The sequence below is a fragment of the Aythya ferina genome, assembly GCF_964211825.1.
Source record: "Aythya ferina genome assembly, chromosome: 13".
Taxonomy (NCBI): domain Eukaryota; kingdom Metazoa; phylum Chordata; class Aves; order Anseriformes; family Anatidae; genus Aythya; species Aythya ferina.
The window spans coordinates 10,205,537-10,226,009 of NC_140311.1; the positions used below are offsets into that span (position 1 = coordinate 10,205,537).

General features: G+C 51.4%; 2 protein-coding genes across 4 annotated transcripts; both read left to right on the forward strand.

Moving 5' to 3' along the window:
• The first annotated feature begins 911 nt into the window (after nucleotides 1–911).
• RBM41 (RNA binding motif protein 41) lies at nucleotides 912–6,065 on the forward strand. Its single transcript, XM_084534196.1, has 7 exons — nucleotides 912–957; nucleotides 1,066–1,182; nucleotides 1,280–1,472; nucleotides 2,872–3,076; nucleotides 4,172–4,545; nucleotides 4,991–5,138; nucleotides 5,466–6,065. The coding sequence occupies exons 1-7, from the start codon at nucleotides 950–952 to the stop codon at nucleotides 5,621–5,623; spliced, it is 1,203 nt and encodes a 400-aa protein (XP_084390322.1). The 5' UTR covers nucleotides 912–949; the 3' UTR covers nucleotides 5,624–6,065.
• A 211-nt stretch (nucleotides 6,066–6,276) lies between these two features.
• On the forward strand, nucleotides 6,277–19,662 carry MORC4 (MORC family CW-type zinc finger 4). 3 transcript variants are annotated; one of them, XM_084534604.1, is made up of 16 exons: nucleotides 6,277–6,391; nucleotides 6,758–6,890; nucleotides 7,867–8,084; nucleotides 8,232–8,379; nucleotides 8,850–9,003; nucleotides 9,171–9,299; nucleotides 10,759–10,878; nucleotides 11,454–11,545; nucleotides 12,312–12,410; nucleotides 12,772–12,900; nucleotides 14,472–14,546; nucleotides 14,766–14,829; nucleotides 16,270–16,451; nucleotides 17,844–18,540; nucleotides 18,746–19,029; nucleotides 19,455–19,662. In XM_084534604.1, exons 1-16 carry the CDS (start codon nucleotides 6,310–6,312, stop codon nucleotides 19,606–19,608), a joined length of 2,760 nt encoding a protein of 919 aa, XP_084390730.1. In that variant the 5' UTR covers nucleotides 6,277–6,309; the 3' UTR covers nucleotides 19,609–19,662. The 3 variants fall into 3 exon arrangements, with proteins under 3 accessions (XP_084390730.1, XP_084390731.1, XP_084390732.1); XM_084534605.1 differs by having other exon boundaries at nucleotides 14,475–14,546; XM_084534606.1 differs by lacking the exon at nucleotides 14,472–14,546.
• The last annotated feature ends 811 nt before the right edge of the window (nucleotides 19,663–20,473 follow it).

Below are 20,473 nucleotides of genomic sequence, written 5' to 3' on the forward strand. Positions count from 1 at the left end.
GTGTCTTCCTGGAATTCACCAACTCCGCTCTGAGAGCCTGCATGAAGTTTGTGCTCCAAGCATATGCTGTTCTCTATAGCAGTGTGCAGACTGCTAGATATGAAAATGCTGTGCTTGAGGGATTTGAGCACTGTGTGACTTCACAACTGATCTCTCCAACTCTGCACTTAATTGTAACTTGAATATTTTCCACCAGAACTTCATGAAATTTATTCAGAACCTTAGAGATGGCTTAATGAACTGCCATGTTCTCATAAGAAGCTGTAGGAGTCTCATAGATTTTTATCTTCCCAAAACACAAACTGGAGTTCGCTCCCATTTCTGAAAGTGGGCCTCCTTTCCTATAGCTTATGCATTAACTGCTTTTTCTCTTTGTGCCTTCAACTGTTCCCAGAGTAAGCAAGATTTTTAGCTGAAACATACTAGGTGTGCAAGTGCAAAAATGGTACCACATTTAGTAGTGGAGTGTGGAGGAGTAGTGGAGAACATGTTGAAAACTCTGAAGACTTACAGTGAATGGTATTTAATAACAATGCAGCTGCACATTCTGTAGTGTATTTACTAATGCAGTAACTGAGTAATTATTAATTTAGCAGACCAGCCCCAATTCTCATTTGCCCCTCATGCTGCCTGCATGCAATTGGTGTGCTTCATATTTACTTTTTCTCCCCTCCCCCTAGTCTTCCGTACATAATTATTCCCCGGAATAAAAGGGAAGAGCCACCTGACCATAATACTTCGCAGGTTTTATTAGAATCTGCGCTTTTGTCCCGTTCTGGGCCGGGGCTCCTCGACTCTGCCATCGCTCCGCGGCGCCAGGCGGTGCTCGGCCCTCCCGCACTACGATTCCCAGCAACCCCCGCGCGGGCCCGCCCTCCGCCGGCCGCCACGGCCGCTCGCGGGGGCTGCCGGGAGTTGTAGTCCCGGGCGGGACGCGAGAGCCGCGGCCATGAGGAGGTGAGCGGGCCGGGCAGGGCGACAGCGGGTCCTGGAGGGGGGGGGGGCAGCGTTTTGGGATCCCTGGCGCTGTGCGGGTGTCCCCTGAGCGCTGCCTCTGCTCCACAGGGTCAACAGCAGCCTGGGCAGCGATGAGGTGCTCCTGGAGGACTTGGAGACGGAAGGAGAGAGGCAGCTGAAGAGCCTGCTGCAGCAGCAGCTGGACACCTCCGCCTCCATCGAGCAGTGAGTCCCCACCCGGGCAGGAGGTCCTGGGGGGGGGCAGAGCAGCGGGGTCGCCTCATCGGGGTCCCTAAGGTGCTTCTGCCTCTTGGGGTTGCAGGTGCAAGTCGAAGCGGCGATGCTTCGCCCCCGCTGCTTTCTACAAGCCTTTTGGGGAGGAGGCGGCGGGAGCCTTGACCCTGTCACAGTTCCAGGCGTTGCAGGAGAGCGACCGGGAGACGGCGGCGCTCCGCGAGCTGGGGCTGTCGGACACGGAGATCCTGCTCTGGAAGAACCGGGCTTCGGCGGGGAAGGTGAGGCACGCTCAGACACAGAATCACAGAATCATCCAGGCTGGAAGAGCTCTGCTCCGTCCAAACGTGGCCACACCTCGCTGACCCCGTAAAAAACCCTTTTCTACATCCGTGTAGAAAGCTCAGGTTCTTTGTAAGTCCTTCGGCCGCTCCCTGCATCTCTCGCCTGCAGCCACCACCATCACACGTTTTTTCTGGCCTGTTGTCTGTGGGTAAAGGCTCTGTGCTAGATGCTGTGGTGGAAAGACGGGTTGGTTCTTTGCACCGCAGCAAGAGCTGGCTGTGTGCCTGTCACAGGCCACTCTGATGGCCTTGAGCAAATCATTTCAGCTGTTCGTATGCCTGAAAGAAGGATGTAAAGGCTGGACCAAAGCAGGTCGCCTCCTTCCCCTGCCTTTGCCTCTTTCACATTCCAGAGACAATGTGCTTTTGGGGTCATTCTGCCAAGTGTACTGGAGTGTCTTGCTCTTAATTTGGTAAAATAAAAGGTGCAAAGCAGGCTGATCCTTGGCTTCTACCCATCTCCTCCTCCTCCTGATCAGTAGCTGTGTGCAGCAGGAAGCTGCATGCAGTAATCGTGGGTTTGCCTCTCTTCAGCTGAAGCCATTTCTTGCTTTGCTGTTGAAATGCAAACCCAGCCATGGTGGAGCCTGCATTTAAACCTGGGTAATTTAAGAGTGAAAATAAATACCAATGCTACAAGTTTGTTGTATTTGGTATAAAATTGGTTCTGGGGTGTTTAGAAATAAAGAATAGAATGGCAAACAGTACTCCAACAGCACGAACCAGTGACATTAGAGTACGTTCTCTACAGCTCGTGAGAGGAGAAGAAAATGTAGAGAGCTCAAGTCCAGTAGAGATGTGCAACTTTGTATGTGGAGGCCCCGAGTGAAAAGATTCCACCAAGGAGGAATCAGCTGAGACAGAGGACTCCAGATTGCCTGTGGAGCTCTCAGCAAGGTATCAAGTGTAGGCTTCTGTTATTTTCAGCTGCTAAATTGCAGCTTTTTTTTAAAACAAAGTGCTACAAATGATTTCCCAGAATTGCCGTTCCATATAAATAGCCTTTTGAGCCCCAAAGAAGCCGTGAAATGGTGAATGGAAGTAGGGCAGGTACAGGCCCAGGCAAAGAGGGAGAGATACCCATGGGAAGGTCTTTTAGGCTGTGAGCAGTGTGAGGGAAAAGCCTGATTTCTTACCTTAAACGGAAGCATCTGCCACTAATTCTTGAACTGAATTTGAGAAAAGAAAATCCAGCTACAGCCTCAGAAAAATGTATCCTTGGGATTCTGATAGAGATGGATATGGGGGTAGAAATGCCCCTCCAGGCTTCGGGGTATGTCACTGGGCTCTGGCAGTGCAAGTGTGGTGCCTGAGCAAAGCTGTGCCTGTCTTCCAGGGCTCTGGGCTGGGAGCGGCCCCGGAGGCCACGCAGGACCGGCTCCATGCCATCCAGGAGAAGATGGAAGAGCGTCAGCGCATCCTCGCGCTGCCCCAGAGGTTTGCTGGCAGCAAGCAGTTGAGCCGGAGGGAGATGGAGATCGAGAACGCCCTCTTTCAGGGCACGGACCGCCACTCCTTCCTCCGGGCACTCTACCACCAAGGTCTGTGTGCCTCTGGCTGTTCCTGTCTCTGCTGCAGCAGGGAGAGATGGATGTGTGGGGGTCTGACACATTTCTGTCTGGCTTTCTGTCCCTGAAGGTGTTCTGTTTTGGCACCGTGTGGGTGGGGGTATTTTCAATGGCAGAAGGGAAGCAAAGGCACAGAGCAGGGAAAATAAGTGACTTGTTAAAGGCCCTTCCTGGTAGCCCAGTAGCAGAGGTGGAAATGGAGACCAGCAGCTGGTTCCCAGTGCCCTGACCATTGCATGACACTTCTCACCTCAGCGGTGTTGTCCCCGAGCCAGAGGTTTCTTCTGGCTTTCTGGATGGAGAGTCTGGTGTTGTTTAGAGTTGGTAAAAGCTGCTCCAGTCTGCTTTAGCTGGAGAAATGTACAGGCATGAACCTGCTGGGATTTGTTTTTAAGACAATATCAAATAACAAACGAGATGAGGAGGAACTCCTAAAACAACTTCTCCTATCTCCTGAAACACCACTTTGGTCAGTGTTCGGTCTATAAGGTACAGCTGACCCAGCATTCTCTGTCCCCTTCTCCCTGCTTTGGTGTCAGTGTTGTGGAAGTTAGCAAAACCGAGAGGCAGCAGAGCTGAGGCTGGTAGGCTGGGAGATGTCCCCCTCATTTCCATGCACTAAGTCTGTGGGATGGACTTTCTTTAAGCCCGGGAGTTGAACATGATGTTGTCCCTAGAAACCAAATATTTATATTCCAAGTATCAGTGCAGAAAGGTAGCATGGCACATCCTGGCTGTGCATGCAGGAGGAGCGAGGGTGTGGTGAAGGAATCACGAGAATGTGCTGGAGTGTGGCTGCAGATAAGCTGCTGGGGTCAGCTCTGGGAGAAACGAACACTGCACACAGCACCAGTGATGGTTCTGCTCCTGTCTGTAGGTTTGTCCTAAGCTGAGACACCAGCACCTGCTGCCTGCTAGGGCTGCCCTTCCTATTTAATTAACCTGCATGGAGGCTGGTTCAGAACGTGTTTTTTCCTGTTTTGGGGTCCTGTCCGTGTCTCTTTTGCAGTCTGCGTTTTACAGGTGATGGGGGTAGTCACACTGCCATGTTTCTCTGTTGTGGATTAGATGACACTCGGAGGATAACAGATGAAAAGGACCCCATGGTTCACCTGGACAGTGTTTACCAAGAGCTGCTGAGCAAGCAGCTACCTGAAGAAGTCCGGCCAACCAAGAGCGACCCATGCTTGCTCCCTTCCCCAGCCCCACGGCATCCAGTGGTGGAGGAGTCATCGCTTCCAGACCAGGAAGAGCAGACAGACCAGGAAAAAAGTCCCAGCCTTCCTGCAACAAAGCCCCATCAGTCCCCTCCAAGACCTGTGACTATAAAAGAGCCTGTAGAGTTCCTCCCGGAGGAGGAGATTCGCAAGAACCGTCTGTCAGAGGAAGAACTCCGAAACATACCCAGGTTTGCTTCCTACCATCCTGGAGAGCCCAACAAGGTATTTGGAGATGAGCCATGAGTTATTCGCCTTCCCAGCCAGCATGTCTTAATGCTGCTTCTGCAAACAAAAACTCCTCTGCTACTGTATGGCTGCTGCCTGGAGGGTGCTTGCTTGATCCTGCCTGCCAAGGGGTGGCTCTGGGAGGTTACACAGCTGGCAAACAGCTGTGCTGCAGCCCCTAGCCCCTCCTGGCTCTGGCGTGTCCCTAGACAAAATGTCCTCTCCCTCTCTGAGCCCTTCGGAGACTGGCAGTGACTTTATTTAAACTCTGCTTAACTGCTAGCTGGTGCTTGTGTCGTTTTATGAATATGGCAGATGGTTTATAAATACGGGATGGCAGAGTGGCTGAAAATTCATATGTCTGAGGTGTACAGACTGGGGATGGGTTAAAAAGCATCTGTTGGCATGCTGCAGGCCAGCTGACCCTGTCTCTGTGTTACAGGTGCTGTATTTGAAGAACCTGGGCCCTCGGGTGACGATGAAGGACCTTGTGTCGTTGTTTGCTCGGTTCCAGAAGGAGAACAGCCCACTGATCCAGTTCCGCCTGCTGAGTGGCCGGATGCGGGGTCAGGCTTTTATCACCTTCCCTGGTGAGTCGCTGCCTCCTGCCTCGGTTCTTCCCTGACTCCTGAAGGTGCCACATCTTCCCACAGGGCCCTCGACTGGCGCAAACTCCTCTCTCCATGAAGCAGGAGGGGACTTTGCTCCCTTTCCTTTGTATCATGTCACAGTCTTTGCTCTGGACTGGGGAAGGATTCATCAAAACAGAGGGGATACATTTTGCTGCTGCAGTTATTCAGCTGGAGAACCCCAGAACTGCACGGGGTCACGGTGCAGACTGACGATGTGTGAGCATTGTGGGTGTCTGTGTCAGAACCTGCTGTGTCATCTCAGCCCATTTTGCTCTTTTCTTGCAGATATTCAGTCGGCCCAGGATGCGATGCTGTTGGTGAATGGGTACGTCTTGCAGGGGAAGCCGCTTGTGATTGAATTTGGGAAAAGCAAGGGGCAGCTGACAGAGCCAGATGCTGCCGCCCCCTGCCCCTCTGCTGGAGAGACCCCCCCTGCCAAGTAAGGGATGGAGGAGCAGGAACCTGGTAGACTTGCATGGACCATGGGAGCTTCTTGGTGATAACTGGGACAGCGAAGGACTATTGGGAGATAACGTGGCCGTCTGTAAATCCCAGAGTGGGGAAGGGAGAGAGCTGGGGATTTAGGATTCTGGAGGGGAGGAGCAGCTCAGTCCCAGCCCCAGGCAGCAGGGATGGCTTGGGGTGTTGGGGCTGGACGTGGCCTCTCGGAATGGTGCTGTGGCAGCACAGCGTGCCTCTGCCCTGGTGGCACACGAGGATCTGCGTGAGGGCACGGGCTGTGTGGGGCCTCCTGCGTACAACCTTGTCACCGTCCGTACACACTTGGGCTGTGCGGGATTATTCCTCCCATTCTACATCTGTGTTCTGCCTTTTGTGGCAAGGAAGGGGAGGGGAAGCCATGTAAATAAATGCATTTATAAGGTATTATTCGGAGTGCTCATTTACAAGGGCAGATGAACGTTCCCCTGCCCCGTGCTGCCTCAGCTGTGGCTCCGCGCCGGCCGCCGCCATCTTGTTGTACGGCGCTAGGCGCCGCCATGTCGCCCTACCGTTAGGAGGAGGGACTTAACGCTGGGAGCCGCCCGCCCGTTTGGGAGCCGCCATCTTGCCGTACGGCGGCGCCGCGCGGGGGCTGCCATCTTGTGGCGGGCGGTGAGGGAGCGGCGCCATGGCCGCCCCTGCCCGCTGCCAGCCGAGGGGCTGCGGCTCCAGACGCACGGGGCCCTTCAGCGCCGTGGCCGAGCTGCTCGGTAAGCACCGGGAGAGGAGCCCGGTGCCTGCCAGCCGTGACTTTTGGGCTCGTTTTGTGTCGCCCACCCGCTGTATCCTTGCGGTGGGGGCACATCTGTTGGAGCCCAGCCGCCCACCGGTGTCGCAGTGTCCCCCCTGTGCTCCTGCCCTGTGGCTCTGGAGCTGCTCGGCCTCAGGGCTGGAGGAGATGTCCCCTGGCAGCAGCAGGGCGAGCTGCTGTGCCGCCCCATGGCCCTGGTGTCTGGGGGAGATGGGGTCAGAAACTGACTCGATGGAATTGACCGGAGGCAGGCAGGGTTGGGGAGGGAGGAAGGGCAACGAACCCGCTGCTTCCAGGCTGCTGCCCGTGGTTCTTCCTTCCCCAGACAGCGCCTCAGAGCCCGGTGGGACAGCTAAGCTCCTCTGCATTGATGTTGTGAAGCTCAAGGGTCACCTTTGTTTAACTTTCACGGATAACGGGGCAGGAATGACTCCTCACAAGCTCCGCCACATGCTCAGGTAACGAGATACAAGCACTCCTCACATCCAGTATAACGTGCACAAGCAGGGAGGACATGACGTGCTACTTGTGGTGAGGAAAAACTGACAGAATGAGTGTTCTGAAGTCAGCCACAGGACAGCAGAAACCTGTTTTTTCCCGTAACTGCCTCTTTCACGTCTTTAAGAGGCTGCTGTGTTGCTGGCAGGTACCCAGCCTGCACCTGAGGTCTCCTTTCTTGCTCTTCTGTCAGCCCCGCTTCCCTGTTCCAGGTGTCATCTGCATCTGCAGCATCTCCTTCCTCTCCTGTGCTTGTAAGAAATGCCCATGTGGACAGGGCTGTGTCCTGGTGGGGGGTGATCCTCACACCAACCATGGTTGTCTCCTGTCCCAGAATTGCTGCTGCTACAAAATGGCCTGGCTTTGATTTTCCTTCACGAGTTGCTCCTTTCCTAGCTTGCTCTGTAAAGCACGGTCATTTCAGGGCTGGAAGCGTAGGGGTTAGGACCTGGTTCTTTTTTTCTCTAACAACTTGATTTAATATAAACAAAACGTGAGGGAGCAAAGCAGAGAAACTAACGGTTCTTGAAATGCAGCACACGCAAAGTCCACAGCTCTTCAGAAAAGCAAATGGGTTTCAGGAAATAAAAACAAACAAACAAAAAAAATCAGGCCATGTCCCCTTCCCGCCCTGTATTGTGTGGGAAGGAGGAAAGAAATGCCCTGGGCTTGGTAATTTTTTCTGTACTTGCCTGTGAATCAAGGTGGGGGAGGGTGACAGAAAGCTTCAGGAAACCTGAATGAGATACAGCAATAGCAGATGGAAGCTCCTTGCAAAATCTTTCGTCTGTGGTAAGAGAGCAGAAAGCTGGTGATAGTAAGAAGGCGGAGGGGGAAGCAAAGCTTTAAAAGCTGCTCTGGGGCAAACATGTAGTGGTCTAGGTTGAGATGTGGCAGATCCACACAATAACAGTCCGCTCCTTCCTATGCTTTCAGCTTCGGTTTCACGGAGAAGACTGAGAAGAGAGACCTCCCAACCTGTGGATCGAACGGCAATGGCTTCCAGTCTGGCTCCATGCGGCTGGGGAAGGATGCCATTGTGTTCACCAAGAACGGAGGGGCCCTCAGCGTGGGGCTCTTTTCCCAGACCTACCTGGAAGGTGTACAGGCTGAGGAAGTCATCGTCCCGCTGGTGCCGTTCAGCCAACAGAACAGTATCCTTCCTCCCAGTGGCTGAGCTGCTACTCTCATCCAAAGGGGCACGGGGTAGCTGATTTTTTATTTTATTTTTTGTCCCCCTGGGGCAAAAGGGAGATAAGTGGAGCGGGCAGCTCTGTTCTCCTTGACCGTGTGGCTTCTAGAGAAAATAATTGTTACTGAAGACTCTGTGCTCAGCCTGAAGGCCATCCTGGAGCATACCCTGTTCAACACTCAGGAGGAGCTGCTGGCACAGTTCGATGACATCCCAGGCAAAAAGGGCACCCGTGTCCTCATCTGGAACATCCACAGGTACGGGGCCGGGGTGCCCAGGGAGGCAGCAGTGCCCCCAAGCATGGGAAGGAACTGATAGCAGAGGCAGCTTCTGGACAGTTCTTGGCCTGGGTGGTCTTGGGCTGCTTTTATCCAGTCTGGGTGCTGGAGGAACAGCTGCAGGGGTTTCCCCCTCCTCCGTCGGGATGACTGAGTGCTTGGGATGCCCTGCTGTGAGTTAGAGATGGGTCTAGTTGTCTGTCACGCCTGTGCAATGGAAAACCTTCATTGTCTGTGTACCGAAACTGTTCTGAAGTGTTCTGCTGCTTTGGTGTTCTGTGCTGAAACGTCTAATTAAACAATTGACTAATGAGATCCGTGGGGCGTGTGAGATAGGCTGGTTTATCAGCTCCTCAGGAGATTCCCTCGGGACCCTGATGCGGAAGAGCAGACTGGGGAGCTGATGACTGGAGGAGATTGTCCTTATTTTTGCGTCTGGTGTTTTTCAGAAATAAAGATGGGAAGCCAGAGCTGGATTTTGATACAGATAAGCACGATATTCGGTTAGCTGGCTTCCTTGCAGAGATTCCAAGGAGAACGGGGCTGCGCTGTCGGGAAAAGGTTCAAGAGTGTGCTGCCCCAGAGATGGAGTACTCGCTACGGGTAAGTTGATGAGGGCTGGAAGGGAGCAGAGTGGCCTTTCCCTGAGCCTGCCATGCACATGAATTGCAAAAAACACGAAATCCAAACCAGATTTTGGGTTCATCTGGAAAAGATTACACGAGACTAGACTTCTGCTTCCTGTCCCGTTGTGCCGTCCCTTCTCCTAGGCATACTGCAGTGTCTTGTACCTGAAGCCTTGTGTGCAGATCGTCCTGCGACAGAAGAAGGTGAACACTCAGCTGATCACCAAAAGCTTGGCGAACACTGAACACGATTTGTACAAGCCGAGATTCTCTGTATCCTTCCTGACGCCTTTTGGCATGGCTCAGGCCTTGTCTAGTGCAGAGAGGAACTCAAGAGTTAAATGAATAGGGAGGCTGAATTATTTTCTTCTTCCCATCTCCTGGTCACCTTTGAGAAGCCAAGTCCTGATGTGAAGCTTAGAAGGGAGCTTTCAAAGCTGCTTCCACTGGAGCAGTGGATAACAGGGATGAGGGGTCAGGCTGCATGTCAGCCAGTTCCTGCCGTACCCCAAAGGTAACGTCCTGTGGTAGGGCAGGATGACACGGGGAAGGGCTTGAGGCTTTTCCTGCCTGGTCAGTTTTGCTTTGAAAATACCTTCTAAAAGGTTGATGTGCTTTTGGAGAACAGTGCCCACAGAGCACAGACTATTTGTTATCCCCAAGTCAAAGCCAAGTGCAGAGAAAAATTTTCCCTTCAAATCTCTCCCAGAAAGAACTTTGCATATATTTTTTTTCTTTTCACTTTGTTTTGAATTACGTCTGAGCATCTTTTACCCCCCTTCCTCCCACGTGCTTAACTGGTGGGTTGGGGTCCTGAATTTCTGTGCTTACATTAATATAAAAACATTGATCAAATATGAAGAATTTATTTGCAAGTAATTAGATACTTGCTTCAAAGGTGCTGTGTCCTTGCATAACCAATGTGCATGAAATAACAGCTCCTTACGATTTGGAGTTTAAGGTCTGCTGTGTATGTATGAAGTGGCATTGTATCGAGAAGCACACGATGACTATGAACATTGCAAAGACATGAACTCCGACTTTAAGAAATAAGCAAATAAGAATGTATTTAGACAAAAAAAAATAATAAAATAGCTAAATATTTTAATCCTAATACCACAGTTCCCTATCTGAGAGCAGTCTGTCTGGAACTGAGTTCATGTACCTGTAGTCTGCTGAAGGTGAGCTCTTCCTCCTTTGATGGACTTTAGTGTCATTATTAGTTGTTAAGATTTCTGCAGCCCTGACTGAATGGGCTTGTTTCGTTTTGTAAACACTGCTGGCTTATCTTTTAATCACAATTAAAATTACTAGTCATTAGTTATCGTGTTTGTGATATACTCAGAGGCAGCTTCCTTGCACAGATCTGCCTCTTCTATTATCAGGGCGATGTGAATGACTATCAGAGGTTTTATTAAAGCTATAACCAAAGCACATTTTGACTTGGCAGGAGCAAAGTGACTCCACTCAGTACTGCTGGATCCAGCTCACCTTCAGTCAGTTATGTGTTCTTATCTGATTGCTGGCTGCGTGCACGAGGTGGTTGTTAGTAGGCCGAGTGCTGTTTTCTTCTCAAGGAAAGGAGGTGGCGTGCTGAGGAATGCAGCGTGGGCTGCTCCATCCTGCAGCCTCTCTGGTGTGCTTCGCTTCTTCCTGTGGAACTCATGTGCGTCTCCCCTACTCCTCCTCTAGGGCTTGTTGTTTCTTTCTTCCTTGACGTGTTTTCCCTCAGAGCGAAAGGGTGAAGATCACCTTTGGATTCAACTGCAAGAACAAACACCACTATGGGATCATGATGTACCACAAGAACCGGCTCATCAGACCTTACGAGAAGGTGGGCTGCCAAAAGAAGGTGAGTGGCTGGGCTTGTCTTTTAACCCTTTTTATATGGGAGAGGGGAGGATGGGGCTTTGCAGAAAGCAGCCTGGTACCTACATTGCGCAGTCTTCAGGGGTGAACTGAGGGACCTGATGTCAGAGGCCATGTCCCTAGGATCAGATCAGTGTGTGTGTGTCTGGACAGGGCGGCTGTCCAGCTTTTAGTTAGCTAGGAACATCCAGCTGCTCTTTAGTATTGCTGTGGCAATAGCAATAGTTCCAGCTGTGGCCTTGCAGCAGTAGCTCAGAGCTATGGCACACCTTGGTGATGGCCATCTTAGCCTTGACGGTTCTGGTCTGTCAGTTTAGCCAGCATGTGCTTTGCTTTCTGGAACAAAAAGCTTCAGTATGTGCTCAAAATACCCTTATGGCATGGGGTTTGTACCTCATACATGCTGCTGGCCTGCAAGATGCGGGCCCTGGTGTTGCCGTCAACCTTTGTATCACAGGATTTGGGGCATCTGCACTCCTCAAAGGGCTGCTTTCTTTTTTGTTGTGAGCACAACTGGCTAAAGCAGCTCTTCCCCTTGGTTTCTGACCCCCAACGCAGGGAGAAGGTGTGGGTGTGATTGGGGTAATTGAATGCAACTTCTTGAAACCAGCGCACAACAAACAGGACTTTGAAGAGAGCAAGGAGTACCGGTAAGACAGACCTTTGCCCCGGGGATGCTGCTTGGAGAGGGCTCTTCTGAGGGCTTTTCAGGCCTTTGTTCTGAGCACGGCACATATTCTCAGGTCTGTTTATTCTGAAGTAGCTCCAAATTAGACCATTTTTACTTTCTCTGTTATGCCTAGAGATCATGGAGAATTTTGCCATGGATGCCTGGTGCAAACGTAGAGCCCTGGGTTGAGGAAAGGACACGGTGTCTGTGTTCCCTCAGGCCTGGCATCCATGCTTGTTCCCCCACAAGAGTCCAGCCTTGCAGTTGGACTCTATTAGGAACAAAATAGAGTTGAGTGGAGCCTGTGATCACGTGCACTTTAGCAGAGCTGCCCAATCTGGGAACAGACCTCTAAAGCCAAAAAAAAATAAAGTTGGATGCTTTCAGGGAGCCTCCAATAAAGGGGTGCAACAGAAGGAGGCGACACCCTCCCTCCGGGCACCAGCCCCTGCTCTCCTGGGGTTGCAGCACTTTGGGAAATGCTGCGCCTGGGGAAGGAGACTTGTGACAACTTTAAACTTGTGACAACTTTAAGCGAGACGGGGGCAGAACAGGCCAAAGCAGGTTTGTGCAGAACTAATCGGGGTGGGTCCATTTTTGGCAAGCGTGGGGTGGGTGACAAAGTAGGGTCAACCTAAAACCTGGAATTGCAAGTCTGAATCAAGATCTTGGGGAAGGGGGTTGTGTTTGCCCTGGCTGTTCGTTGTTCTGCCCATTCCCACTTCTTATGGAGTTCTTCCTTTCAGACGGATGATCTGTGTGCTGGGACAGAAACTCAACAACTACTGGAAAGCAAAGATGCAACAGATAAACTTGGGAAGCATGGATGCAGCTCGCGTAATAGCGTAAGGACCAGCTTGCCACTGCTCTGATCTTGTCCAGCATTAAAAGCCCTGTGTTTTCCTCAGCCAGTGCAGGATGGGGATATGCCACCGGGAGGGACAGAGGCTGTGAGGGGGTGACTGGACCTCTCCTTCCTATAGGGAACTGAAATGTGAGCCTGGGGAGTTAGGCCCTGTGGTTGCTGGGGGGATACCACACCACGGGCAGGGTGTTCATGGGAGAGCAGAGGCGTGCTGGCTGCCCCAGACCATTCCATGGGCGTGCTGGGATTGCCTTGGGATCAGGTAAATGCTCGTTCGGAGCAGCCTTTCCCAGTGTTCTTTCTGCACGTGAGATACTCAGGCTGAGTGCTGGTTCTTGCAGAGACAGACCAGACCAGATATGGGTACAGTGTGAGGAGTGTCTGAAGTGGAGGAGGCTCCCTGACAGAACTGACCTTACATCATTTCCAGAGCAGTGGTTTTGTCATCTCCATCCCCTCCACAAATACAGGTAAGGGACTGGCAGGTTGAATCCTGAGTGACTTTTCTCCATGCCGTCACACATCTTTGAAATACAGATGTTTTTGTATTTTTGAAATACAAATGAAATGCATGAGTTCCTGCTTTCCCTCCACATACCTGTGAATATATTTCTTAAAACAGACAGTGTTAAAATAGGAACCTGTTTCAGTACATGCTTGCTATGGTCACTGTAACAATCTCTTTTTCCTGATGCATTTAAAATGAGACTGAGCAGCGGAAGCTGGGCCATTTAAATTAAAAGCACTTCTGTAGGAATGGGTGGGTTTTAGTTAAATGTACTGATTGAATTACAGCCAAATGTTAACCCCGCTAATAACAAAATATGGTTTCTCGTTGAGATCTGCTGATCTATTGGAAGATAAAAAAAGCTTCGCCTCCTTGCTAAGGGTATCAGCTAAAGTGCTAAGCAGAAAGAACTGATAGACTGGGGACTGAGAGCAACTGTCTAGATTTTGCTGAAGGAAAATCCTTTCCTCTGATGAGCAAATTCCGGAGTGCAGCCAGTTTAAATGGCTGGACTGCCTTTATCCATTGAAATTTGGCATTCCACAAAGATAAATAAGATAGCCTTCGTAATACTGTTATGGAAATCATCTGGCTTTGGAGGGAGAGGGTAAGTATTTATGGCATAGAAAGTAGATGATAAAGCCACTTTTCAACAGAGAAAGCTAATAAAGGAGTGGCTCCATTTAAAGCTGCTTGATACGTTAAAAGTCTGTGATCTGGGAGAGGAAGCAGCATAGATTACAGATGGCAGACAGCTCTTTGTCAAACCACACAAATGGACTGTGGGATTTGTGAGTACCTTCAGAACAACCTGGTTCAAGCGAGCAATCACACAGCAAGGTAGTAGCAGAGCAGAGCAGGCAGCGAAGTTACTGTGGAAGGAGTAATTAGGATGGCCTAGGAGTACAGATCATTTCTAAATTAGGGTTACCGTCTGAGGAGGGAGACCTAAGGATGTGTTTAACAGTTCAGTGAAAGCATCTGTGCACTGCTTGTGACTGTCAGAAAAGTGCTGCTTCCATTTATTTTTACTGGTTTTGAAGATCCGTGTATGCAGAATTTGTGCCTTGTGCTTCAGGACATCCCCGCGAGTGTACAGTGGGGCACAGGGGGAGCTTTCCTGCAGACTGCTGTCACGTGGCTTGTGACTGTGACAGTTTCTCTCCTTTGAAGCAGCTGCTATTAGTGGTCTACGCTGCCCACACTGGCTATGATGCATTCCTCTGTCAGCTCAAAACAAGCAGAACTGGCTGGCATACTGTATAGTGGGCTGAGCTCCATCTCGTAGTCTGCACTTTATTGCTCTTCATCTATGTTATTTTGTGATTCAAGTGGCTCTTTTCCATTTAGTGTTTCAGCACAGAAGCATTTAACTTCTTCAGTTATTCTCTCGATCCTCTTTTATCTGAAATCCTAAAGGATCAGTGATGTTGCTTCGCTGTCCAAACAGTGGAGATTTTTGGTGGGTGAGGGGAGTCAACCCCTTCTTTCACACACTCAGTATGGTTGGCTGGTTGACTGCTCTTGTTGTAGAAGCTGTTTGGTGCCCGAGGAACTGGAACACAGTGATGAGAACAGCCCCAGATACAGACTGAAATGCATGAAGCAGTGAGTATATCCAGTTCTCCTTTGCAGCTCAGCTACATGGAGCAAGAAGTGGGGAAAGGGAGGCATTGGGTGTCCCTGATGCAGCAGTGGCACATGGTTCTAATGCAGGAGATGTCTGCTGCATTCCTCCTTTATCCCATTCTTCTCCTGGCAAAAGAACATTTTACTCCTCAGTATGACAGCAAGAAGAAACTTGCTTTTGTCCCTTCTGTGTTCTAGGGAGCAGAGTGGAGGGAAAAAGAGGAGAAGTTCATCCTTGTCTGAGGAGAGTGTGGAACAGCAGGTGAGGCAGGTGGGAGAAGGCTGCAGGAAGCAGCACAGGGAAAGCCTTTGTGTTTGATGCTCTAGAGCTTGGCAGGTTCTTACCCCTGCCTCGCTGTTGTTCTCATTCCCCCAACAGGAGAGACACCAACACATGATGTTGGAGCATGGTATAAAACGAGACCTTAATTTTTATCTGCCTACAGCTCAGAAGTGCTTCAGACTCTTAACAGGAACAGGGACCGAGGCAGTTCCTGACCCTGTCCTGCCACTCCTGCCTAGAAGAGGAGAAAGAAAGCAGAAAGCTTCCTGCTGATTTTTCTGGGGTTGCAGGACAGGTTCTGTGTGGCCGCCTCTCCTGTTTTCAGGTTAACTGGTTACATAAAGACTCTGATGTTTTGAATTTTCAGGAGAACTGTCTTTCGGACACGGCTGCCCAGAATGGGTTCTCCGGGCAGCTCTGGACACTGCAGCATGCCATCAGGTTGGCCATCCTGTAGGGACAGCTCCCCCCCAGCACTCACTGTAGCGTTCAGATGTCTTCCTGTAGCCCTGCAGCTCCAGCCTAGTCCCTCTGTGTGCCTTCTTCCCAAAGATACCTTCATGTCGCATGCCTTCATGTCTTTTTCTCAGTTCATTGGAAGGGACAAACCTGGTAAGGACAGGGGATTTCTCACCCTCCTTCCCACAAACCATTTTTCTGCTGTGTCCCATCTCTAATAAACTTGCCTGGTGCAGACCATGTAGGCAAATGAGACTCACTGTCAGAGTCTGCCCCAATTTGAGCCTTGGAGGGTTTCTGGGAGTACCTCTGTGCTCACTCAGGTTTGTCATCTCTTCCATCTTGCAGCATCATGTTCTTCTTTCTCTGCTTTGCTCACGTTTCCTCCACGACACAGTCATTTCATGTTACTCCAGGTGCATGGATGTAGAGGCAGCGTGTCTGCTGCATGTTTGTCTGTAAGAAGCATGAAGGCTCTCACTGCACAGCAGCAGGCGCTTTGTCAAAGCACAGAAGAACTGACACGCTGTTCCCAAATCAAGGAGAAACGCTTCTGCATCCTGAAACACCGCCTGTGCTTCTGTGGTACAGGGTGGTGGGGTGGCAAGGGAGCATCTTACTTTGTGGACAGTGACTGCACAGATTTGTCACGAGTCAGATAACTGCAAGGAGGCTGGGTCGCAGCTGGCAGCTCCTTGGAGTGGTGTCTGTTGGGAACGAGACCGGCCCCTCGTTGCCAAATGGATATTAGAGGGACTGGAAACTGAGCCTTCCTGGTTGAGCCCCAAGGATCACTGTTGCTGGGGTGTGCTGATTCTAGCGCCTGTCTGGTGGAACCTGCTCAGAAGGGGCTTGGTTGTCCTGCTGTCTTTCCTCTTGGCTAAGCTTTGGTTTCCCCCAGTGCAGCTGATGTATTGAGGGCTGTTGGTTTACACTTCTCAAAGTTCATTTCTTCCCCAGGTGTCACCCCCTGCGTCCGTGTCATTGCCTGCTAAAACCAGCAGTTACACCTGCCCTGGGAAGCTGGAGCCTGAGGAAAAGTACGCTCCCGGGACTGGTGCCTTTTCCCTTCCTCTCAAAAAGATGGCTGCAGTCCAGGGAGGAGATGGACCTTGGGAGCAAGACAGCTGCTTAACAGCAGGGTAAGTGGTCATAGGGTGCGTGCTTCTGCCCCACCCGCGTTCTTTCTTCTGCCCACGTGTTGGGATCCATTCTGAGGTCAGCGTGGAAGCTCTCGGTGAGGTGCAGTTTGTTGGAAGTCGTGTGCTGGCCAGAGCCAGTGGATCTGTCTCCCTGGCTGGGAGAGTGGCTTGCAGGGCTCAGACTCTCCTTCACGCTCCTGTGTCCTGACGGAGAAGGTGAGCAGGGAGGAACTGAGGGAGGATCAAATTAATGGTTTTAAATCCTCCAAGTTTCAGCTCAGCCAACAGCCTGTCCATGTCGGTGTTAACACCTTCACACCCCTTGGACTTAAATGAATTTCCATGTTGACAGTTCTCCAGCACCATGGTCAGTCTGAATGGCAGCTGATGTGGCTGCCTTTCCACTGCCAGAGCCGGAGAATTCAGCTCTAGAGGTTGCTCTGTACAGAGGGTATTCCATCCAAGGGAAGCTGAAGACCACGTGGCTTCCAGTACGAAAGCAGGTTTCTGGGGAGAATAATGTTTCTAAGTCTCACATTGTCTTAAAGTCTTTTTTTGAGATATAATGTATTTATTTGTATATTTTCGAATTATCTTCCTTCCCCCCTTCTCTGCTGTTTGTAATTCTGCCTGCAAGTGCTGAAACTGTGCATTTCAGGAGGGAGCAATGTGGCTTTTCTCCCACACGGTGGCACTGCCAGCCTGTCTCTGCCCCAGGTGGCAGCCTGGCCGAGGGGCAGCCCTTCCACGTCTCCCCTGTACGGCCTCTGGGCTGCATCAGGGCAGTGCCTTTCCCTTCCTCAGTTTGGTTGTGTTACAAACAGGTCAGGCATCCGGGGCTCCGACAGGTGCAAGATCTGGTTGAGTTTGTGACCAGACATGCTCCAAATGATTTTTTAGCTGAAGAAACTTAGAGTGGCAGCCCGCTGGGAACAGACCTGCCTGGCATGTGAAATGAAATGCATTTGGCAAACGAATTTCAGATGGGACATTTAGCACATTTCTGAGTTGTTTTTTCCAGGGACCACAGTTCAGCCCCACTGCTGTCTCAGACGGGGGACAGGCAGTGGGGTTGGGTAGAAGGGAGCCAGAATCTTTCATCTTTTCAGCTCTGTAGGCCCGATGTGTCCCCTGCATGAAATGGGCATGGTAGCTACTAGTTGTAAGGGAGAGAGGGAGTGTGAGGAGCAGAGTGGTGTGAAAGACAGATAGCACGAGTTGTCCTGAGCAGCGATGCCTCGTACTGGGCAGCAAACACCTGGCCAGGAGGAGGATTGATCCCCACAGTCAGAGCTTGCTAGTTTGCTACAGGTGCAGCAGCTACCGAGGTCAGCTGTGCTACGAATGGGAGAGGCTCCTGCCTGCTCTCACCCCCATTTTTTTGTTTTCCAGCAAGCCCAAGTTGACCAAAAAAGAAGAAATACCGGAGAAGGCTGAGAACATAGTGGTGGTTTCACCCCCAGTCCTGGAATCTCCTAGCCCCTACTATTTCTCTCTTCCAAAGAGCTTTGTGTTACCTTACCAAGACGGGGAAAACTTTTTGTGTAGAAAACAGGAGGATCTGAATGTAGGTGGCAGCTCGCACACTCGTGTGCTTGAAGAGCAGCCGGGCACCAGCCTTGCTGACGGTGTGCCACGCTGGGAGCGATGCTGCCTTGAGGCATTGCCCAGTGGCTCAGCAGAAGATCAGAAGACTGGTGTGATCCAAGGCGGGCAGAAAGAGCAAATGCCAAAATTGAAACCAAAAAGATGGCCTGCAGACGTGAGTGTTTGTGTAAATGCGTGCAGGAGCTCAAAGGACATGGAAAATAAACCTTTTTTGCCAGTTGTCAGTGTTTTGAAGGCTGCTACAGGTGGTGAAGCTCCCATTCAGCTCTGCCCCTTTGGATGGCAGCAGAGACTTCACAAATTAAAGGTGGAGAAAGCCCCAGACCTTGGTGGTGGAGACAGAGGAGGAAAAGAACTGCAGGTCCTCAACAAACAGGAGCAGGAGGGCATGACAGAGCAGGAGGATGTGAGAAGAGAAGCAGAGAACATCTCTGTGGAACTGAAGAACATTTCTGTAGAGAGGGATTTGCTTCGGTGCAAGGTAGCGAATATGCAGCTGTGTATCCCTGCTGGCTGGGAGGGTGTCAGAGAAGGTGGGTCAGGGAGGAATAAGGAGACAGGACGGCTGCATAAAGAATGCATTGGGCTTTTTCCTTGGTCTGCTGACTCTTAACTCTTCCTTCAGGCCTGGCAAAACTCATTTTATCTTGCTGGTTGATACCATTCCTGTGCATTTCACATTTCAGGTGGAGGAAATTGAGCGTGAGAAGTGTTGCCTGAAAACAGAATTATTGGAAAGCCAACAGGAACTGGCGACGCTCAGACCTCAGAAGGTGGAAGGCTTGTACTGGAGTGAAAAACACACGGGTTACTGCCAAGCTGAGCTGCAGGAGCTGAAAGCAAAGCTGGCGAGGTCTGCAGAGGAGAAGGCAGAACTGATGGAGAGACTCAAGGATACAAAGACGCAGTTAGAGGCGCTCAGGGAGGCACAGGTTTCCTGCAGGGGCCCAGAAGAAGACGACGTGAAGAGGTGAGAACAGCGGGCTGGCCGTTTGGCAGTCCCCATCATCCCTAACGTGGGGGGAGAGGGCAGGAGTAACCGTGGGCTGCCATTTCCATGGGACACTGCTGCCCTGCTACCTGTCAGGCTGTGCAGGTAACGGGGTCAGAGCCGAGGATCCTGCTGGCGTGAGGGGGTGGAATCAGCAGGTGAATCCAGATCATTTGATGAGGCTTCAAAGATGCCTTACAGAAGAGTGCTTTGTCCGTGCAGTGTCAGTGCCGCACTGTGGCACATTGTTGTTGGATCCCTCGCACACTGTTGGGTCTGTAATGGAGATCATTATGGGATGGAGCTGGAAACCCCAGTGCACGTGGTACTCCTAGCAGGGGAGGCGGCAGCTGTGTCTGATGGGAGGTGTCTGACTCCTCTCCTGGCTTTTCTCTTGCCCGCAGCCTCATGGAGAAACTGAAGAAGCTGCGTGTGAACGTCAGCTGGCTTCTCTCGCTCATCGTTCCCCTCGTGGAGCTCCAGGATATTGACTTTGAGTCCGATCAGGTGGACGAGATCCTGCAGAACGTACTGGAGGCAAACCGCACGCAGCAGTAGTCATCTCCGCTGCCGCTGGGCCTTCTGTACATCAATAAACCCCTGGGTTCTTCACTCCTGCTCTCGGTGGTCATTCTGTGGGGCAGGAGGCTCTCTTCCGTGCCCTCCCCTGCTCTGACAGGCCCTGCTTTCTGCTCCCTGTTGCTGGAGGCTGGGTTTCCCTGGGGCTGGGAGCCTGGAGGTGGTGTGAGCCCTGGGGATGGCACAGGCACGGCTCGGACACGGCCGGGGGCAGCGTGACGGCGAGGATCTGAGCCCTTGCTCTCGGCCTTGAGTCCGTGGTCTTGATCGGCCCACGCAGCAGCTAAACTGGGTCCCTGCCTGCCTTTTTCCTCCGGAGTGCATCTGTTTGTTTGTTAAATAATGTAGCAACACAAGGTTCCTTGAGCTAAATTTATCTCTGCGTGTAGCTATGGGAACAGTTGGTGGCATGGTGACGCTGGGGCGTGCAGTCAGAGCTGCGAGGCTCTGGGCTAGTGTGGCTGAGGCAGCTTCTTTCAGCAGTAGCTGTCCTGTGGGGGAGCTTCTCCTTTAAACTTCCTTTTCAGGCCTGCTTGGCTCTTTTTTAGCCAGCAGCACGACCACCCTTTTGGCTCAGGGAACTCAGAGAACATGGGGCAGACGTCGGTTTTGGGAGCAGCCAGGTATGATGCAGAAGGGCCACACGGACCAAAGGATGCTGTAGCTGCCCGTCCTGCCTCCAGCAGGCTTCAGAGACAGAAAATAAAGGCAAGGGCAAGTGGTAGTCTGTCAATATTGCTTAAACCTGTATTTATCTCCAGCTCACAAGCTTCCCAAATCAAATGTGGTTTCCTGCAGGTACAAAATGCCTGGCTTAAAGGAGCTGAGGAGAACCCCTCTCAAA

Excerpts from the sequence above, each read along its gene's own strand:
- RBM41 (XM_084534196.1), top strand. Across the intron at positions 1,183-1,279 it reads ACCTCCGCCTCCATCGAGCA|GTGCAAGTCGAAGCGGCGAT; the intron begins GTGAGTCCCCAC and ends TTGGGGTTGCAG. Across the intron at positions 4,546-4,990 it reads ATCCTGGAGAGCCCAACAAG|GTGCTGTATTTGAAGAACCT; the intron begins GTATTTGGAGAT and ends TCTGTGTTACAG.
- MORC4 (XM_084534604.1), top strand. The coding sequence starts at position 6,310 with ATGGCCGCCCCTGCCCGCTGCCAGCCGAGGGGCTGCGGCTCCAGACGC. Across the intron at positions 6,891-7,866 it reads AAGCTCCGCCACATGCTCAG|CTTCGGTTTCACGGAGAAGA; the intron begins GTAACGAGATAC and ends CTATGCTTTCAG. Across the intron at positions 14,830-16,269 it reads AGGAGAGTGTGGAACAGCAG|GTGTCACCCCCTGCGTCCGT; the intron begins GTGAGGCAGGTG and ends TTTCTTCCCCAG.